The sequence below is a fragment of the Euprymna scolopes genome, chromosome 39 (assembly GCF_053919585.1).
Source record: "Euprymna scolopes isolate OS-2025 chromosome 39, ASM5391958v1, whole genome shotgun sequence".
NCBI lineage: Eukaryota > Metazoa > Mollusca > Cephalopoda > Sepiida > Sepiolidae > Euprymna > Euprymna scolopes.
Window position 1 is genome coordinate 65,894,933 of NC_136520.1, and position 19,859 is coordinate 65,914,791.

General features: G+C 34.7%; 1 protein-coding gene across 1 annotated transcript in view; it reads right to left on the reverse strand.

Annotated features, from left to right (window-relative positions):
• LOC145263818 (putative ATP-dependent RNA helicase DDX23) overlaps window positions 1–19,859 on the reverse strand; it is a 59,777-nt gene that overhangs the window by 32,738 nt on the left and 7,180 nt on the right. The window contains exons 2-7 of the mRNA XM_080120881.1: window positions 17,690–17,824; window positions 13,543–13,639; window positions 10,269–10,410; window positions 6,398–6,469; window positions 5,715–5,830; window positions 2,393–2,569 (exon numbers count right to left, since the gene is read on the reverse strand). Of these exons, the coding sequence (XP_079977007.1) occupies window positions 2,393–2,569; window positions 5,715–5,830; window positions 6,398–6,469; window positions 10,269–10,410; window positions 13,543–13,639; window positions 17,690–17,824 (739 nt within the window). The remainder of the gene's footprint in view (window positions 1–2,392; window positions 2,570–5,714; window positions 5,831–6,397; window positions 6,470–10,268; window positions 10,411–13,542; window positions 13,640–17,689; window positions 17,825–19,859) is intronic.

The following is a 19,859-nucleotide window of genomic DNA, read 5'->3' on the forward strand; positions in this document are numbered from 1 at the left end:
GATTTGGGCAGCAAGATGTCGGTTCACGTTGCGCTTGAACTTCTGCATGTCAGTACAGTTAGGGAAGCAGGATCCTGGAATGGAATTCCAGAGTCTAGCGGTTCTGGGAAAGAAACTACTGGAGTAGAAAGATCTTTTACATCTAGGGATCTCTACTGTGTGGGGGTGGGATTTAGCTGCCTGTCGGATTTGTCGAGGGTGTCTGCGTCGTGGGGGCACAAATGTCTGCAGTTCGTCAGAGCATTCACCATTAAAATACTTGTAGAACAAGCAGAGGGATGCAACATTTCGTCAATAGGACAGGGGCTGAAGCTTAGATGCCAGTTCAGGGCCTATCAGGTTGGCGACTCTTTTTTGAACCTTGTCTAGGATCGAGAGACTAGTAGCAGATGCACCAGCCCAGATGTGACAACAATACTCCATACATGGGCGAATGGTGGCCTTATAGAGATACAGGATACTTTCAGGTGTCAGTAGTTTTCTAGCATGGTAGAGAGAGCCTACCTTTTTTGCAGCCGCCCTGGCAATGTTTTCAATATAATTGTTCCAGCTCATGTTTCCTGTGAACGTTAGGCCAAGCAGTTAACTATAATTATATTTCTATTTCTTAGACATGACACAATCTAAAAAGAAATAATTAGTAGGGTCAGGGGAAAACATGAGAGGAACTAATATAAATGGGCTTGAGAGAAAGAAGGATGAATTGAAACCTGGCCAGAGATAGGTTATAGGTGATTAGCATGTAAAAACGAACATTAAAATCAAAAAAAATGATGATAGAACAATACTGTAATAATCATATTTAAATTTCAAAATCTTCATAAAAAAATTTGAAGAAAGAGGGATCAATAGAGACCTGGTCAGAGATAACAGAATTATATGATTTAATAAACCAAAAAATAGTATCTATATATATAAAAGGCAAAATGTGTGTGACCATTTCGTGTATGTCTCACAAAGGCTTTTCTCGCACATGCTCCTTTGGTTACGATCGCTTACAACTGTTTATATACCCCCCTATATAATAATATCTAGGATTTGGGAACGTGTGTAGCGTCTAGATTTATTTACAGCGACTTTTACAAAATTATTGCTATTTTGGCTTCTCACGTGTTGATTCGGCTTTTTTCATATAAAAAGCGAAACTAATTCAAAAGCTAACAAGCTGTTCTCGGCATCGCGCCGGGAACGTCCACAAGCAATCAACTTTGATCAATGTGGAGACAAACTCCTCTTATATCAGACAATTGCTAATCAATCTGGACAATGGTGAGCTGGTTTCCCCTTCCCCAACATCTGTTGGCGAAAAAAACAGTCAAAGTTAGGTAAACAAACCCAAGTGTGACTTCTATTTGACCTCGTTAATTAGGTCAGATAGAAGCAGTAGAGTTAACTTTTATTGCCCTCACCTGTCAATACTTAAATAAATAAATTCAAATGTGTTTCCGTTGTATGTCGCCGTGGCCCAGTGGTTAACGTCGCACGTTTTTATTTTCACACTTTCATTTCCAACTTTGCCTCTAGAGTTCGGGTTCGATCTTCATACCCACCTACCAAAACTTTTTTTTTTTTATTTTAACCCCCCCCCCCCCCCCGGAGTTTTGATTTACCCAAAATACCCGGGCATCGCCAGGTACCCCCCGCTAGTCTATATATATAAAAACGAAAATGTATGTGTGCATGTATGTTCGCTTTTCCTCGATGTCCACGAAAGGCTTCTTTCAAAGAAGCGCTTGCTCGGTTCACAACTTCTTAAAACTTTTTATATCATCTATAAATTGTAATATCTCAGAGTTATCCACGGAACTCGCCTCTCTATTTAATTTTATTCACTTTCAAACCTTAATTATTCCACATTTCCCGCATCGGCACGCGTTACACTCAGTTTTCGGTATAAAAAAAAGCGAAACTCGACTCTAATCACAGGCCGAAAGCCAGTTGTCTCAAGAGAGCTAAGTAATGTTTGTTCAATGTCGACTTCGTCATATCAGACTGTAGCTTTCATTTCACTCCTCCTAATAAACAGGAAGCGGGTTTTTAAAAACAAACAAACCGATTTATTCAAAACTGTCCCGCGCAAAATCGTAACTGCTGAACACCTATCTCCGTCACGTCAATCAAAAATGCGCACCTGTTTTTTTTAAACACTTTACTATTTTCCAACTGCGCGTCGTGAAGGCTTCATTTTTTTTTTTTTTCACATTTTCGGGGTTTTTTCACATACCTCGAAAAACACCCAGGCAACGCCGGGTACCCCTCACTAGTATATAATAAAGGAAAGAAAAAAAAGGGAAACAAAGAGAAGAGTAAAAAGACTCTCCTGACAATGCCGAGTGGGTACAGTTCATCACAAATGAATATCAACTCTTAACAAGAAAAATTTGTAACTAACCTTGAGATCAATTCCAGCCACATGTCCTCGTCCAAAGAACTGTACGGCATGTCTGTCTTTATAGATGGGGTTGTAATCTTGCGAGGTGTCATCCCCTGCATCCCAGTCGAACACAAATTTACGATCATTTAGGCGCCTCACTCGTCGACGTTTCTTCATGATACCAAGGTAACGTTCCTGCAAACCAACAAATAGAAAACACGAGTGAATAGCAAAAACGTAAAAAGTTCATCAATAAGATCAGGATTGTTCAAAACATTTGCTGGAACATTTGCAAAGCCATGTGCATCCCTTTCAACAACAATCGCAACCCCGATGTTCTTGTGTGCCGTAGTCTTCTATTCATCTTTATATTTCCTTCTAGTTCTTGCCATGTAGTTGTCTCTCGCATTTGCAATTGCTGAGGGCACGCACAGTGGCTTGTTGTTGTTGTATGTCAGCGTTCAGTGGGTCCATTGAGCGGACTCCTCCAATTGAATTCTCTGCATCTCATATAGACATCGCTCAGGCACATCAGTTTGAAGCTATGGTCAATATCATGTCCAGTCATTCGCAGTTTCAGAGGCGCACTCTGTTTAGGCGAATACACAGGATCAGATAAGCATCTTGGCTTCACTGTACTGAGCCAGCTTTTCAGATGACCACCCCATCATTTCTCCCAACCCTGAAGTGGCTTACAAGTATTAAAAAACAAAACACACAAGAGAAAACCATTCCAACACATGATGTGTAGATATCAGTTATACTCTGCATGTATGTGTACACATGGTACTATTGTGGAAAATGATCCTCTAATGCTAGCATTGTCAGAAATTCCAGTTACAGTGCCATTTTCATGTTTTAAGCCGCCTACGCACATTTCTTGTAGGCAGCCTGTGATTGGTTAATTTGTATGGGCTAAGATAATTACTTGGTGCCTTTTTTGTAAACATCCATTTTGTTTTTTAGTCTACGAAAACTTCCGGCAAGAGCGAGACTCACCAAAATCAGATCTGAGAAGAATGCCTTATCGAGAATGGAGCCGCAACAATTTCTTTGTTTATATCACGTAAATGTTTGGTGAAAAAGGACTTGAAATCTCTACAAGCAGAGACACCGTTATATTGTGCCGAAGATATCCCAATTAGAGGATGGCATCATTTGAACATTGTCATCACATTTATATCACCTAAATGTTTGAACTTTTCTGAATTCAATTAGGGTCGCAAGGGACTCGATTTATTCCTAATTAAAGGCACCAGAACTCTTGCTGAGAACACCATGAATTATCATGGACATTTTTCAAAGGAAAACCACGCTACCACTCCAGCAAAAGGAGTTAACTACTGGCTCCCAATTTGGGAGGCAAAACTGACCCACCATTTTGCAAGGACTGTACCCGGAACAATAACCTTTCTTTGATGTTATAACTGAATAAAATTTGAGTTTAAAGGTATGGTTTTGTAATTGTGGAGTTATTTTTGCCTCAGCCAGGGAGTATTGAGTTTGTGAGATTAATTTCTCACAGCATCTACATCTTAGCTGTCAGTAGAAACCTCTCTGTTAATCTACTCCAAGCAACCAACTATTGTGAATTGTTGCAAATTCAAGACAGTTTCTAAACTCACTCCAACTACCAAATTTATTGATTCGGGGATGGAAAATTCTAAAAATCTCATCCATGATCAATGAGCGGAAATAACATACCTCAGTAACTCCCAAGAATGCAAGACATCTTGCGGTCTTGAGAATTCAAAAGATTTTGGGGGTGCCTCATCATTCACAGAAATGAAATATTTTCTTTTTGTGTCATTTACGTCATCCTGTCATGATCCGTTTGCAATTTGCAACTCTTTAGAAATAAAAAATGTTTCTGTCGACAGCTTAAGCGTACGTGAAGACAGTCATAAAATCATCTTTGTTTAAGAATCTACTTTTGAACAGACCGGCAGGATGATATTTCATCATCATCTTTTTACTAACCTCAATTTCTATACTTTTGTTCTGCTAACAAACTAATTCTTCCCATTGTTATAGTTTTTCCTCTTTATTTTTAATGAATCACTTCCTAACATTCTGGGAGAACGTCTATAGTATCACGCATTTTTAAAATCAGACAATATTAATGGAACGCCATGTTTATTTTGTACTGTAGGTATGAATTTAATTAATTTCCACTGCAGTTAAATGTGACAGACCACTAGAAGATGGAGAAAAACAACTACTGAGAGGTGGTCTTGTCAGGCGCAAAAATAGCTATGAAAGGACATTAGCATTCCCTGCTAAGGACATCTCAGGTGATTGTCATTTTCTAAAAGTTGTCCAACACATGCCAACACGTAAAATGGATAATATTCCAGCAGTTTACCTAAACTGCTGGCGCAACATCTACAGAAAATCAGGTAGTGCTCTGTATATGTACTGACACACTGGTTCTCATTAGATCATCATCAAAGTTAAGCAACGTTGAACTTGGTTAGTACGAGATGGGTGATCATTTGAAAATACCAAGTGCTGGTATATAAGAACTCAACACCTCTATGCAAGAACTATAAAAACCTAATTATGTTGTCATCTTCCCTGACAGAGATATGCAGGCCAATGAAACCACATGTGAGTGTGATATTCCCTTGACATTTCCTCCTTCAGAGGAAGCAGATTCAGCCTGCCTAGGGTAAATGCCATACACCAAACATACAATAAATACTGATGTAGTATTGATGGCAACCTTCTGTCTAATGAGACAATGGCGTTCTGCGTCTAGTCTGGTGCACTGCAACATCTGCTGTGACTATACAGTTCGAAACTGGAATTGGCTCTCCGGATGCAGGCCTGGGTGGGTGATAAGGTTTGCCCAGTTACCATCGTCCTCCTCTCAGCATTGCAGAAAAAGTCAGATGGAAAAGCAAGCTAATACAGTCGGAGCCAATGCAACTGCAGAAGTTGTCGGAAAGATGTTGCAGTGCTTCACCATCTGTTTACCAGGGCTCCAAACTGGAGTTTTTGTCAGGGTTTACACCCTTAACCATTGCCCTTTCCAAGGCATCCACAAGGCAGTGGAGCTATTTGCCCATAACTAGCTAAAATTTAAAAATATTTTCAATTTTAATGAAAATAATGAAGATCCTCATTTTAGTTATGGTTGGATCAGAAATGAAAGCGAAATCAAATGCTTCTTCTTAAAAAAAAAGTCGGGTGAAAGAAACGCGAATTCCGTAACGGTGAGAATTAAAAAAAATATTTCCAATTTTGACGGAAATAATAGAGATCCTCATTAATTAGTTAATAAGCAATCTTAAATACGAAGAGGTTAAAAGAAGAACAGAATGTGTTTCGAACTCACCTTAATTGCTTCGACTTCTTTCTCCTTATCTTTACAATCGAGTAATTTGTTACGATCCTCTTCTTCTTTGTCCTTTCGATCTCGACGTTTACCATCTTTGTCGTATCGGTCACGGCCTACAAAAAAAAAAAAAAAAATATATATAAATCTTCAGTTTTTTTGTTTCCGATATTCAGTGACAGCTCACAACATCAGCAAAATACTTAGGACAGCAATGATGCTACATTTCTGGTTCATACTAGTTTGTTTGTTTGTTTGTTTTTTTTGGAGCAGCTAACAAGATAAAAACAACACAATCGTTGGGAAAAAAAAAATGATAAAAAGCAAATAAAGTTGAAAACTTTACTTTCACCATGACTTATGTTTGTGCAAAATTCCAAAAAAAATTTAAGACGTGATTATTAAGAAAAATAAAAAAAAATCCTTTTAGCTAGACGATAATGATCAATCCTCATCTCAAAAATATACAAACATCATATAAAACATTTTTTTTTTTTTACTTATTTGATGATTCTAAAAATGTTTTTTCTTCTCATTCTGTATGTAGGTTAGGTATTTATATAAAATATCAGTTGGCAATAGATAAATTTTGTCCATTTTTTTTAAAGTTCATCTCCACATAAATATTTCCTACATAAAATAAACAGACAACAACAAAAAATGAAAACTAAATGAAAACTTACCATTGTCTAAATCTTTCTCCGTGAATACCCGACTAAGGGCAAGCGGTAGTTTCCCAGGAAACTTTTTGTTAGCTGAAAAACAAAAAATACCATCAAATTAAACACAGGCATTTTTTTTTTTTTAAATAACCATAATCTATTTTTTTTATTTTAAACTGTCCTATTACAAAGAGTGTGTTAAAATAATATTTGTGAGTCTATTCTTTTTTTTAGTCATAGTCTCAGGTAACATGTCTAATGTACAAAATAATTTTTCCAACACAGGGCTCTACATTGCGAGTGAAACAGTCACATTTGCAAGTGATTTTTCAAAGTGGCGATTAGAAATAATGAAATGCTTATCTTTTGGTGATTCTGTTTCTTTCACAAAAATATTTTCCAAAGTTCATTACTGAGTGAAAAATATCTTTACGACTTTTTTTTTTTTTTAAATAAAACGAACAAAGTTAAATTATTTAAACAATAAAAGTTTTATAGAACAATATACTCTTTTTTTTAACGAAGGTTTTTTAAAAAAATATCTGAAGAAATTAGAATGTTTATACCTTCAAGTGTCAACATAAAATTTGTTGTATGTTTAGAATTACACTTGTTAAAAAAAAAAACACACAGAAATATCCTTATGACCTATATACTCATCACAGAATGAAGATGTCATATTCTAAAAATCATGTGGGTTTGGCTAGTAATTTTTCTATTTGGCTAGTAAACAAAAATATTTAGTTGTCAAAGGTCAACTAAAGATAAATTTGTCCATAGAGCCCTGCTACAGCAAAACACCTCTCCATTTTAGGATGTACTTGGCTCTTATACAGACAGAGGATTGCATCGGCAGTGAAATACCTATTGGAACGGTAGAGTAAACCAACCATTTTTCCAGCGATCTTGGCAACAGATTGGATATATTTGTTCCATTTCAGATCAGGAGCGGAGGTCAGTTCCAAAAGCTTGTCATAACATGGTGCTTCTCCAAGACGAGAGCCATTAATTTCAATTAGGGCACGGACGGGTGTCAGATTGATTATGATGAAAAGAGAGGAGCTTGGTTTTGGCTGCATTAAAATTAACCAGACCCCCCCCCGCCACTATGTGCTCACGATCAGAGGAGAATCAGAAAGATCTTGGTCGTTTTGCATGTGTTCGCTCTGCTATCCTACTTATAATATTAATTCCTTGAATTGTAAGATGAAAAGAAAAATTATTTCTTTATTTTTTTTTTATTCAATTTTCCCCCCAAACAAGGCACAGTGCCACTTTGAAATAGGGGGCTACTATCGAGGACATAATTTGCAGGGGCATTATGAATGGAGATGAGTAGAAAGATGTTTGTTCACATTACACTTGAACTTCTGCATATCAGTACAGTTGGGAAAGCAGAATCCCGGAAGGGAGTTCCAAAGACTTGCAGTTCTGGGAAAGAAACTATTGGAGTAAAAGGTTTTCTTACACCTAGTGATCTCTACTGTAAAGGGGTGGGACTTAGTTGCTTGTCGGGTTTGTCGGGGTGGTTACGCTGAGGAGGCACAAGTGCTTGCAGCTCGTCAGAGCACTCACCATTAAAGTACTTGTAGAACATGCAGAGGGACGCAACAAAATTATTTATTTCTTTAAATGAATTTGCTTATTTACAATTCAGAAAAGTAGATATCGTAAAAAAAAAAGATATTTTCATACTTTTGTTTTTAACCTACAATGTTTTGTTTTTTTTTTTAATTACGAGAGTCGTTCCAAAGTAATGCCTTCTATTTTTTAACACAAAAACTAAAAGAGTTACAAAGATGAAAGTGGTACTATTAACGGGAATTTTATCATGACATCCATTGAAGATTATCGCATTGCACAACAAGAAGGGAAAAAAAAACAATAAAATACCACGATAAACAAGGTTTTTTTTTTTTTTTAAATACATGGGAAGGTAAATCGAGAAAGAAAGGTATAGTCAGTTTTATGTTCACCAATAACAGTGTCTGCCAAATTAGTCCCTTTGGCGGTTCTCAAAGAACTCCATTAACAATATTGTAATGGATAGTAGGGGTAAGAATATAGGTGTAGTTATGGCTTACTGCATGTCAAAGAACTTAAATAAAACACGTCAACACTTAATCTTTTTAAAAGAGGGTGTATGTAAATTACCTCCCTTACGCCATTAACTTTAATGTTCTCCTTCGAGAAAATTTCAATCCTCTTGGTTCTGTAATCCAAGAAAATAATCCAAATCTTCTGTGGTGTAATTTATTTCTATAGAAGATTTCTTGGTTCCTTTTGACGTGAATTGTAACACCTCACTGGAGTTAGTATTCTTTTTTACAAGACCATTTCTAGGCCTTAAAATACTTCTTTCTTCCTCGGTGAAGAGGTCGTAACTTCATTTACAACTCTGATTTTTTAAACAGTCTTTTCTGACTAATTCTGTGTCATCTTCCTTGAGCAATCTCGATTGTAGAAAAAGAAACCAAACAGCTGGTTTCTTTCGTTTAAACTTGCGATTTTTAACGTCTTTTCTCTTGACGCAAGATAGCAATCCAACTTCTCTTTCTCGTGTTCAAACTTTGAACAAAATGGCGCACACATCTCCTTTTATTAATCGAAAGGCATGCATTCAACACGTGATATAACAAGCAGTAGCACCAAGAAAATGGGGAGGGGGTAAAGAAGGGGAGGGAGAGAGAAGGAAAGACAGAAGGTGGAAAATAAAATTTCTACACTATTAAAACGAGCGACCTTTTGTGCTCCAGAATTTATTTTTCTACATAGTCACCACCATTCTCACTACTTTTGCCAACGATGAACGATGTCTCAGTCGTAAAAGTCTGGAGTGCGCTTAGTAATTCTCATCTCTGTCGTCGCCACTCTGAAATCGACGAACCATCTCGTAACTGTGCTGACATCAACTGCATCGGCTTTGTAAACATTCGACAGGCACCGGTGAATGATGATCAGTTAAATTTTTGGTACTTTTACAGATTAATCAAGACATTAAAAAATGAAAATATCGAAAAAAAAAAAAGGTTATATTGTACGCATCCGTTTTGAACAGAAGATCTCCGAAAAAATTTCACTTAATTTGATTGAGTAGTTTTTTTTTACAGCGGAAAAACACGTTTTTATGACAGCATGTTGAAAGTAGACATCTTGAATTTTTAAAAAAATTTTGTTTGAATTTTAGAAACGCCACGGGAGATAACTTCATGTAAAGCGCCGACACTCCCTCCCCATATTTAATACTAGCTTTTCTTCCTAAAAATCGAACCTTTTGCTCGGTATCATAACAAATTGTTTTTTCGCTGTAAAAAAAAAAAAACTACTTGATGAAATTAAGTGCAATTTTTTTTTTTCGGAGAACTTCATTCCATAACGGATACCTACAATTTAAACTTTTCAAATATTTTCATTTTTTAATGTCTTGATTAATGATAGAAACAAGGCCTTTTCAAATTATAGAAACAAGGCCTTTTCAAATTATAGAAACAAGGCCTTTTCAAATTATAGAAACAAGGCCTTTTCAAAATAATAATAGAAATAAGCCCTTTTTCAAGACAAAGCTCAAATTTTCAAGCCTTTGTGAACACTGTTACTGATACTAAAACTATTAAGTCTCAAAAAAAAACTATCAGTGAAACAATATTTTTTTTTACTAGTTAGCTGAAACTGTTATCATAATTTTTTTTTTTTTTTAATTTTACATCCAGGCACATTTTCTCCACGGTTTGCGGCAAAGTCTTTTTAGCCTGTTTTCGCTTGAATACCAAAAGAGGAGGAGGGGAAGAAGGATCAGCATCATCATCTTGGACCATCCAAAACACGTTTTTATATTCGTTAAATTTATATTTCCTTCTTCACACCTTGATCTTTTTATTTTCTTTAAACTCACCTGAAAAGTCACCCCTGGCAGTCTTTAGGAATTCTAGTTGTTTCTTTCTCTCGACTTGGATGACAGCCTGTTGTGCCTTAACGGCCTCGGCACGTTTTCGAAGAGCTTCAGCTGCTCGTTCTTCTTTCGTCATGAATTTCGGCTACAGAACAAGAACAGTAAGCAAGAATTAAAAATTGAGCATAAAAAATTAAAATGATTAAAAATGTTATTTGTTCAGCTTTTATTTTGTTTTGAAAACTTTTGTTCATCACAAACAAGAGTTATTGCTACAGAAACATGGAGGGTTAGATTTTTAGGTGCTGTATAGATGGGGTCTATATATATATATATATATATATATAGATAATAAATGACAAAAACTTTATAGTCCAAAATCCATGATGTTGACAATTACATATTTTATTCCTTTACATCAATTGATTTCTACAATTCTTAACAGTATCTGTTTCGTAGCGGAAAATCCAAGATGGCGTAATTGAAAAATATAAAGGTAACTGCAGCTTCTCTTCCAAATTTTCGGATTCTCACCATGTTGTATCACATTTTAATTCCTTTTGGTGGATTTATTGTTGCTATTTCTTCTGATGAGTTAAGGGAAAAATAGATTCACTGATTGATATAATAATTAAGTGATTGATTTTGTGCTACAAAACGGATACTGTCAAGAATTGTATAACTCAACTAAATTAAAGGAATAAATTATAAGATGGTCAACACCATGTATTTTGGAATATAAATTTTTGTCATTTATTCTATATATTGCTCTGTATTCACATTGAACTTCTTATATAAGCATTGGTATATAATAAGAAAAATATATTCCTACAGAAACATATATATATATATATATATATATATATTCAAGCACATCTGATTAAACACAAGGTTATTCTTTTTTCTGACTTTTCTAGATATCTTTTCAATTCGCCGAGCAGTCTTTTTTTATTTCGATCGGCATGTTGTACAAAATGATGCCCAAAAGTTATTGTTCAGCCATAGTCTACTCAATCACTTTCTATTGGTGCGTCCAGAATACACTAAGCCTCAAAGGACAAGAAAAAGAACAATCGCTCCTGACGATAATCGGATGCACCGATAGAAAACGCTTGAGTAGAATATGGCTGAACAACAACTTTTGGGCGCCATTCTATACAACATGCCGATTGAAATAAAAAAGACCACTTGGCAAATCGAAAAGATATCCAGAAAAATCGGAAAAAAAGAATAACTATCGTGTTCAATCAGATGTGCTTGAATGACTTGATGCCAAACTATACAAATATATATACACAAGTGTCTTGTATATATATATGTTTGTATTTCTTACATGTGTTAAAATATATTACATGGGTTCGTGTATCATCTAACGTTGTATATAACAGTGTCTTTGATATCTAATTCTTGAATTGAAAGCCATATTTAGTATTAATAAAAAACAAAGACAAGTAAGAATTAATTCAAAAGGGAAAATTAGTGTTATTTTTGCGAAACAACATTCTGTAAATAAATAGTTTGTTGTTTTATAGATTTTAAAGACTAAAATTTGTTTATTCACCTCCTCCTCCCTTCAAGATACACCTGAAGGAGGTCGGACAAGCAGTTCGATGAAGCCAAATAATATGTCCCTGATAGTAGCCTCCCCTACATCAAAGTTTGGGGTGAAAATGTAATAAAAGAAAAAAGGAAAAAAAAAAGATAAATAACTAAGCTTCAGCTCAAAAATTCAGAAAAGCTTTGATCATTTTGCTAAAATTTAGATGTTTTTATGAGGGGAAATAAAGCAAACACATTTTGAACAAAAGGTATTCATATTAATTAGCAATACACATGAAAAAATTGAAATAGCTTAAAATATTTCAATATTGGTATCTATTGAAAGAGCTTGATGAGCTAAAAAAGAATCTTTTTTAATTTTTTAAATCCGATTAAAATTAAGGAAGTTATGACTATTTTTGTGCCTCACATGTTTGGATATTTTTCCGTCTTTAAGGCCATATGCGTTTTGTCACATTTTTTTCACTACTTTTTCAGTAACTGGAAACTGAGCACCTCCTACAAATATTTAAATATTGATTTTGTATTTATATATATAACTGGGTAGATTAGTGTCCATTCTATTATAATCCGCTGAAAAAAAATTTTAAAAAAAAGACAAAAAAAAAAAAAAAAAAATATTGGGAGTGGGTGGGGGGGGGGGTACTGCTCGCACATGTGAAGCAAAAAAATCATATTTCACATTTTCGTTTTTTTTTTTGCTTTTTTTTTTTAAAAACAAAACACTGTTAATTCACCGTTAAAAACTAATGTTACATATTTGTTTTTCAACTATATTTTTTAAATTTGACCAAAAATAACGCCGGATTGCTTTAAAATTATATATTCTTATAATCGAATAGCTCTAGTTAAGCTAATTATGATCTGATAATATGAGCTCCAACTAAATATGTAAGAACATTTTTTTGTATTCATATTTTCATTTTTTTTTATTTTTAATTCGTTCTGGAATAAAAAAAAAAACAAAGAAAAATTTGTTTACAGTAAAATAATTAATATCAGCGATAGTAGCTGCTGCTGCTTCTACAGAGCGTTTTTAGATACTTTTTAAAAATAAAACAATTTTTTTCAGGTATCATGATTTTAAATTGCTCGGTACCACAAGAGAAAGCCAGTTAAATTTTTATTTTTAACGGATAAATGTAGTAAAAAGATCGATTTATTTAACAGTGGGTGTCCGAAGAAATTTTTTCCAAAATTTTCTAAACTTGTCCTGTTGAAGTATTTTTTTTAACACAACAAAATAATGAGCTGTCAAAAGAATTTCAGACAATCGAATCTATTAAAAGCGATATCTCTTCTCGTTAATTTCCAAATTTCATGACGAAATTCTTAAGAGAAACACAGTACGACCATTTATAAATCAGGGGGGGGGGGGTCATTAAAAATCTTACGGAAAATGCTGTTTTATGTTAACATTTTTAGCACTTTATTTGCTTAAAACTCTTAAAATATATAATGTACATTATTATTTATTAATTTATTTGAAAGTATATTCATTTTCGAACAAAATGGCGGTATTTTGAGGACTTGAGGTGCTTTGGTTTTTAAAATATGAGCAGAAACCTCTTGAAATCCGTATTTATCCAAAGCGTTTTATCGTCCATGTGTATTGCTATATTTATGAATGTCACAGAAATCAACTTTTCTGAGTGGAAAAAAAAAAAGAAAAAGTGGGAATTCCACTAATAAACTTTTGAAAAATGTTTTAACTAACCTTGCTTAACGCTTCCTCTTCTGCCTTCTTTTTTGCAAGTAATTCTTCCAAGGATAACGGAACTTTCTTAGCCTTCTTTTCTGATTTTACCTTTCGTCTGAAAATTGAAAACATTTATTATAAAAAAAATGAGAGCATCTTGTCATGTAACGGATCAAAATAAAGATGAAATAAAAAAATTTTGTCATGTAACGGATCAAAATGAAATAAAAAAATTTTGTCATGTAACGGATCAAGATGAAATAAATAATTTTGTCATGTAACGGATCAAGATGAAATAAAAAATTTTGTCATGTAATGGATCAAAATGAAATAAAATTTTGTAATGTAACGGATAAAGATGAAATAAAAAATTTTGTCATGTAACGGATCAAGATGAAATAAAAAAATTTGTCATGTAACGGATCAAGATGAAATAAAAAATTTTGTCATGTAACGGATAAAGATGAAATAAAAAATTTTGTCATGTAACGGATAAAGATGAAATAAAAAAATTTTGTCATGTAACGGATAAAGATGAAATAAATAATTTTGTCATGTAACGGATCAAGATGAAATAAAAAAATTTTGTCATGTAACGGATAAAGATGAAATAAAAAATTTTGTCATGTAACGGATAAAGATGAAATAAAAAATTTTGTCATGTAACGGATCAAGATGAAATAAATAATTTTGTCATTTAACGGATCAAAATGAAATAAAAAAAATTGTCATGTAACGGATAAAGATGAAATAAAAAAATTTTGTCATGTAACGGATCAAGATGAAATAAAAAATTTTGTCATGTAACGGATCAAGATGAAATAAAAAAATTTTGTCATGTAACGGATCAAGATGAAATAAAATAATTTTGTCATGTAACGGATCAAGATGAAATAAATAATTTTGTCATGTAACGGATCAAGATGAAATAAAAAAATTTTGTCATGTAACGGATCAAAATGAAATAAATAATTTTGTCATTTAACGGATCAAAATGAAATAAAAAAATTTGTCATGTAACGGATAAAGATGAAATAAAAAAATTTTGTCATGTAACGGATCAAGATGAAATAAAAAAATTTTGTCATGTAACGGATCAAGATGAAATAAAAAATTACAACAAATAAAACTTATTTTTTAATTCTTCCAAACGAGGCTTCATAATTTGTGCATTCATTCTTTTTGCGGACTATTAACCTCATCATCATAGTTGTTGTTGTTTCACCACGTTTCGGCCAACTCATCCTTTGGCCTTCTTCAGGTGATTAACTACAATGACATACAAATGCTGAGTATTATAACTTACCCCCTCGCATGAAAGCTGACTGAAGTTCAGCGATCCATTGACAACACTATCGACAGACAGTCACAGTTTCAATGGCGAACACTGTAGATCGTCAAAACCAGAATTGGTTTGGTTTCCTGTTTAACAGTTCTGAGCTACCCTTTTAGCTGGTTACCGTATTGCTTCTACCAGTCCCACGAAGGAACTGGATCAATGGCTTCTCTGATGAGATCACCTCTGTGACAGCAAAAGGCATCATCAATCATCAGCATCAGTGAAGGCATCTCATGAAAGGAGCCCACAGGAAGGAGGTGATGTGGCATCACACTCAGACCACCGTGTTCTGCAGGAAGTGTTACCAAGGCACACGAAGGATGCAACGCAAACAGAAATGATCAAAAGCCTCCAATCTGTGAAGATCAACAGCTCTCATCAGCCAAGATTCACAACCAGAGGAGAATGGTGCGGATGACTGTTTGGTAGACTTTTGATCTTTGTGGTTAGCTTGATTTCATGTCTGGACCACAAACAGGAATGGAGGTGGCAGAAGACGAAGTAGACACTAGCGATGCAGCTATTAATATCTGCATCCCGTTGTCCAATTGCAGTGATAACTGAACTTAAGTATTTGAAGTAATTCACCTTCTTTGAGAACTTCTTCATCCAGGACAATTGGCTGCTTTTCGGTGGGGAGAAATCTTACTGTCAGCAGTTTGGTTTTTCAAGCGTTTACCTTCATGCCAAGTTGGGAAGCGAATTCACAAGACGGGAAGATATTCATTGATGAGACAAGTCTTCTACTTTTACTTATAAATTGTTTTCTGAATTACAAATGAACAGAATTGTGCCCTCTCGACGTACATATCCCCAACAAACCTGCTTAGCAACAAAATCCCACCCCTTCACTGTTGAGGTTCCTAAATGCCAGAAAGCTTTCTACTCTGATAGTTTTTTTCCTCGAACAGCTAGACTTTGGAATTCCCTTCCTTCTACCTGCTTTTCTGACTGCATCGATATGCAGAAGTTTAAATGTAATGTAAACCAACATCTTGTTAATCTTTCCAAGGTATGATCCCAAATAGTAGCTCCATACATCTAAGTGGCGATATGCCTTGTAAGGGGTGAATGCAACTAAAAATAAAAAAAAGAAAGAGAAAAAAAGAAGAAAAAAAAGAGGAAAGAAAAGAAATGAAACGGAGAAATCCCTAATAACTATAAAAGTATAATTCTTATAAAAACAATATAGAGAGGTTGGAGGTCATCTTTTATTAGTTTCTACATCAGGTGTCTGAAGGAGTCACATGTGAATTTTTTGATTCATAAGCAGTCTCCAATCAGTCACCTACAACTGTGTCTGTAATCATATCCTAAGATCTTTAATAGACCAAAAGTCCGGATTTATCAAGTATTAGTTCAGACAATTATTTTCTATATCTGCAGGAGCTGGCTGATGAGAGCCGTAGATATCAAAAGGTTAGCAATGTTTAACCTATATTGCCTGCACCAAATTCTACCGATCCGCTGACACCATTTTGTCTCCAATACACAAATCTGTATGCAATACAAGATCATCCCACTTAACCAAGCACTTTTAAAGAGGAAGCTTTATTGATTCAGCTATGCTGCATACCGCAACGTAGGCAAGTTCATCCACAAAGTAATAGGTGCAGAACAATGCCAAGATTCGCGAAGAAGCCGAGAAGGTCAGCTAAAGACATACAAGGTACGTTCAATAAGTTTCTATACTTTTTTTGAATGAGCACTTTTATTGATAGTATACACATGAAACTCCCCTCCCCTATGAAGTAATCTCCTCTGGCTGCAATGCACTTGATGTATTATTCCAACAACTTCTGGAAGGCCTCATGGAAGTCTTATTGTGTGAGCGTGTCAATGACCCTCGCCGCAGCCTTTTTCATCTCCTCAATCATATAACTACAGCCTCTCTGGGTCATAGTAGTAGATCCAGCTTTCATTGCAGGTAACTGAAGCGTCAAAAACTGCAGGATCTGAATTGATCAGCTCGACCATCTCCCTGCTGTCATGATAATGTTTTTCTTTCTGATCTTCTCTGAACATCCTTGGGGCAAACTTTATGCAAACCTTCCGCATCAGCAGTTTCTTGCAAATAATTGTGCGTACAGTTCCCACACTGACATCAAACTCTGCACTTATTGTATCTATAGACACACGATGGTCCTTATCCATGAAATTCTTTATTTGACCAATCAACTCTGGTGTTCTTCCTTACTTCTCCCACAACTCACAGACTCCCTGCCTTCCTTAAATCTTTTATATCACTCAAAAAGTGATGCTTAATTCATGCAAGATGGTCAAAAAGCAGTCTGAAGCATTCCATACGTTTTTTTTTTCCAAGTTTAAAACAAAATTTTATTGCATATCGTTATTCTAAAGTGTCCTCACATCCAGATAATGTACAATTTTTGAAATTCACCCGCTGTCGCAATCAGGCTTTAGTAGAGTGTATTCCAATTCCTGCTGTAGCTGTACATTTGAACCTGAAATCATAATAATTGGTCAGTCAGCTCATGAGATGAATAGCAATAAAATGTCTGTACAAAAATAGACGAGAAACTTATTGAAGGCACCTTGTAGTTACACACCATCAAAGCTGACGTCAAATCTACCCATCTTCCATGGACAGTTGTGTGTGTGGTTGGCATTCATCCATTTCATAGGAGGAAACGACTCAATCCGTCCTGGTTGTATGCCACCAAAGACAAGTCAAAAAAGTCAAGAGGGCATCTCTATGAAACCGGTCCCTAAGTCCGAAAGGTGGAAGCCAGGCAGAAGGGGTTACCCAGAGGACAAGGAACATGCTAGTTTCTCGTTTTCATACCTATTTTACGAGATACTTACTCATCTTTCTTATCTTTGCCTTTGTGCGATAAGTCTTTGCTTTTTTTACTCTTGTGTCCATCTTTACTGCGACTGCGAACAAGTTCTTTGCTCCGACTTCGATGACGGTGACGATCTCGGATCTGATTTTTCGATCTAAAATGGAGAAAGACAAAAAAAAAAATGAAAAAAGATGAAAATATGGTAAATCAGAAAGGAAGTACTTTAATGGAATGTGCTCTGATGAACTCACAGCACTTGTGCTCCCTTGACATACCCCCGATTAACCTGACAAGCATCAAAATCCCACCCTTTCACTGTTCAAGTCCGTAGATGTTGAAAAGTCGTCTACTCTAATAGTTTCTTCCCTCGGACTGAAAGACTTTGAAATTTCCTCCTGTTTCCCTGACTTACATTTAAATTGCAAAAGTTTAAATGTAATGCAGGGCTCTACATTGCGAGTGAAACAGTCGCATTTGCGAGTGATTTTTCAAAGTAGCGACTAGAAATAATGAAACACTTATCTTATGGCGATTGTATTTCTTTCACTGACAATCTTCCAAAGCTCACTACTGAGCAAAAAATATTTTTTCAAATTTTTTTTTTTTTTAATAAAACGAACAAAGTTAAATTATTAAAACAATAAAAGTTTAATAGAACAATGTACTGGTTTTTTTTTTTTAACGAAGGCTGTTTAAAAAATATCTGAAGGAATTAGAATGTTCATACCTCAAGTATCAACATAAAATTTGTTGTATATTTAGAATTGCACTTATTTAAAAAAACATAGAAAAATCTTTATGATGTACATACTCATCAGAGAATGAAGATGTCATATTCTAAAAATCATGTGAGTTTGGCTAGTAACTTTTCTATTTGGCTAGTAAACAAAAATATTTAGTTATCAAAGGTCAACTAAAGATAAATTTGTCTGTAGAGCCCTGTAATGTGAACAGCTAACTCACCGCTCAACTTCCCACAATCCCCTGTTAGACACAAATCCAAATGGTAGCCATTACGTTCAAGATGCAAGATGTTTTGTTTAGGATGATAAAGAATTAAAAATGTTAAAAAATAACAATAAAGCAAGCCAAGCATGCGGGGTTCCCCACCACGGGTGAAAAATTTATTTTTACCAGGACTAATGTTTGTGTAAAAAATTTTTTTAAAAATCCAAGGCGTGGTTATTGAGAAAAATGTGAACGGACGAACAGGAACAGGGGTGAATTATTAGGTTCAACCCTCCTTTGTCACGGGACCAATAATAAAACCAAGTTTCAAAATAGAGGTTGCTACATTTTTGTTGTTTGTCATGGGCACATTTTCTTCAAGATTTGGGAAGTCTTTTCTCTTCAGCCTGCATTCGTTCTGTCATCTTGCACGGCAGTTATACATGAACACCAAACACTTTTGATTTGCAACGATTTTATCATCATGATCAGATAGATATGCAGCTACACATTGGATGAAATTCATCAATCATGCTTCATCAGACACTAGATATTTGTGGGTTTACGAATGCCTCACATTAGCAATGCCCACCAGCCATAACGTGCTTTGGATAATCACAAATTTCAAGATAGTTCTACCAAAAGAGAGATTTTATAAGAAAAAACGCCTTAACAGGGCTCTATGGATAAATTTATCTTTAGTTAACCTTTGACAACTAAATATTTTTGTTTACTAACCAAAATAAAAAATTACTCATGAAACCTACGTGATTTTTGGATTATAACATCTTCGTTCCGTGACAAGTGTATAAACCATGTACTTGTTTTTAAATAAGTGTAATTCTAAATATACATAGAATTATATGTTGAGAATTGAAAGTATAAACATTCAAATCTCTTTAGACGTTTTTAAACAGCCTTTGTTTAAAAAAAAAATAAAGAGTATGTTGTTCTATCAAACCTTTTATTGTTTGCTAATTTTATAAAAATAAATTAAAACGGCTGAAAAGACATTTTTACCTCAGTAATGAGTTTTGGAAGACTGACGGTGAAAGAAATACAATCGGCAAAAGATATACATTTTATTTCTAGTCGCCACTTGGGAAAAAAGAAAAAAAAAAGGAAAAAAATTGTTCCCAAATGCGACTGTTTCACTTGCAACGTAAAGCCCTGTTTAAATCCTCAAAATACCACCAGTTTGTTTGGAAATGATTGATTGATTGGTTGTTTTTGTTTAACAG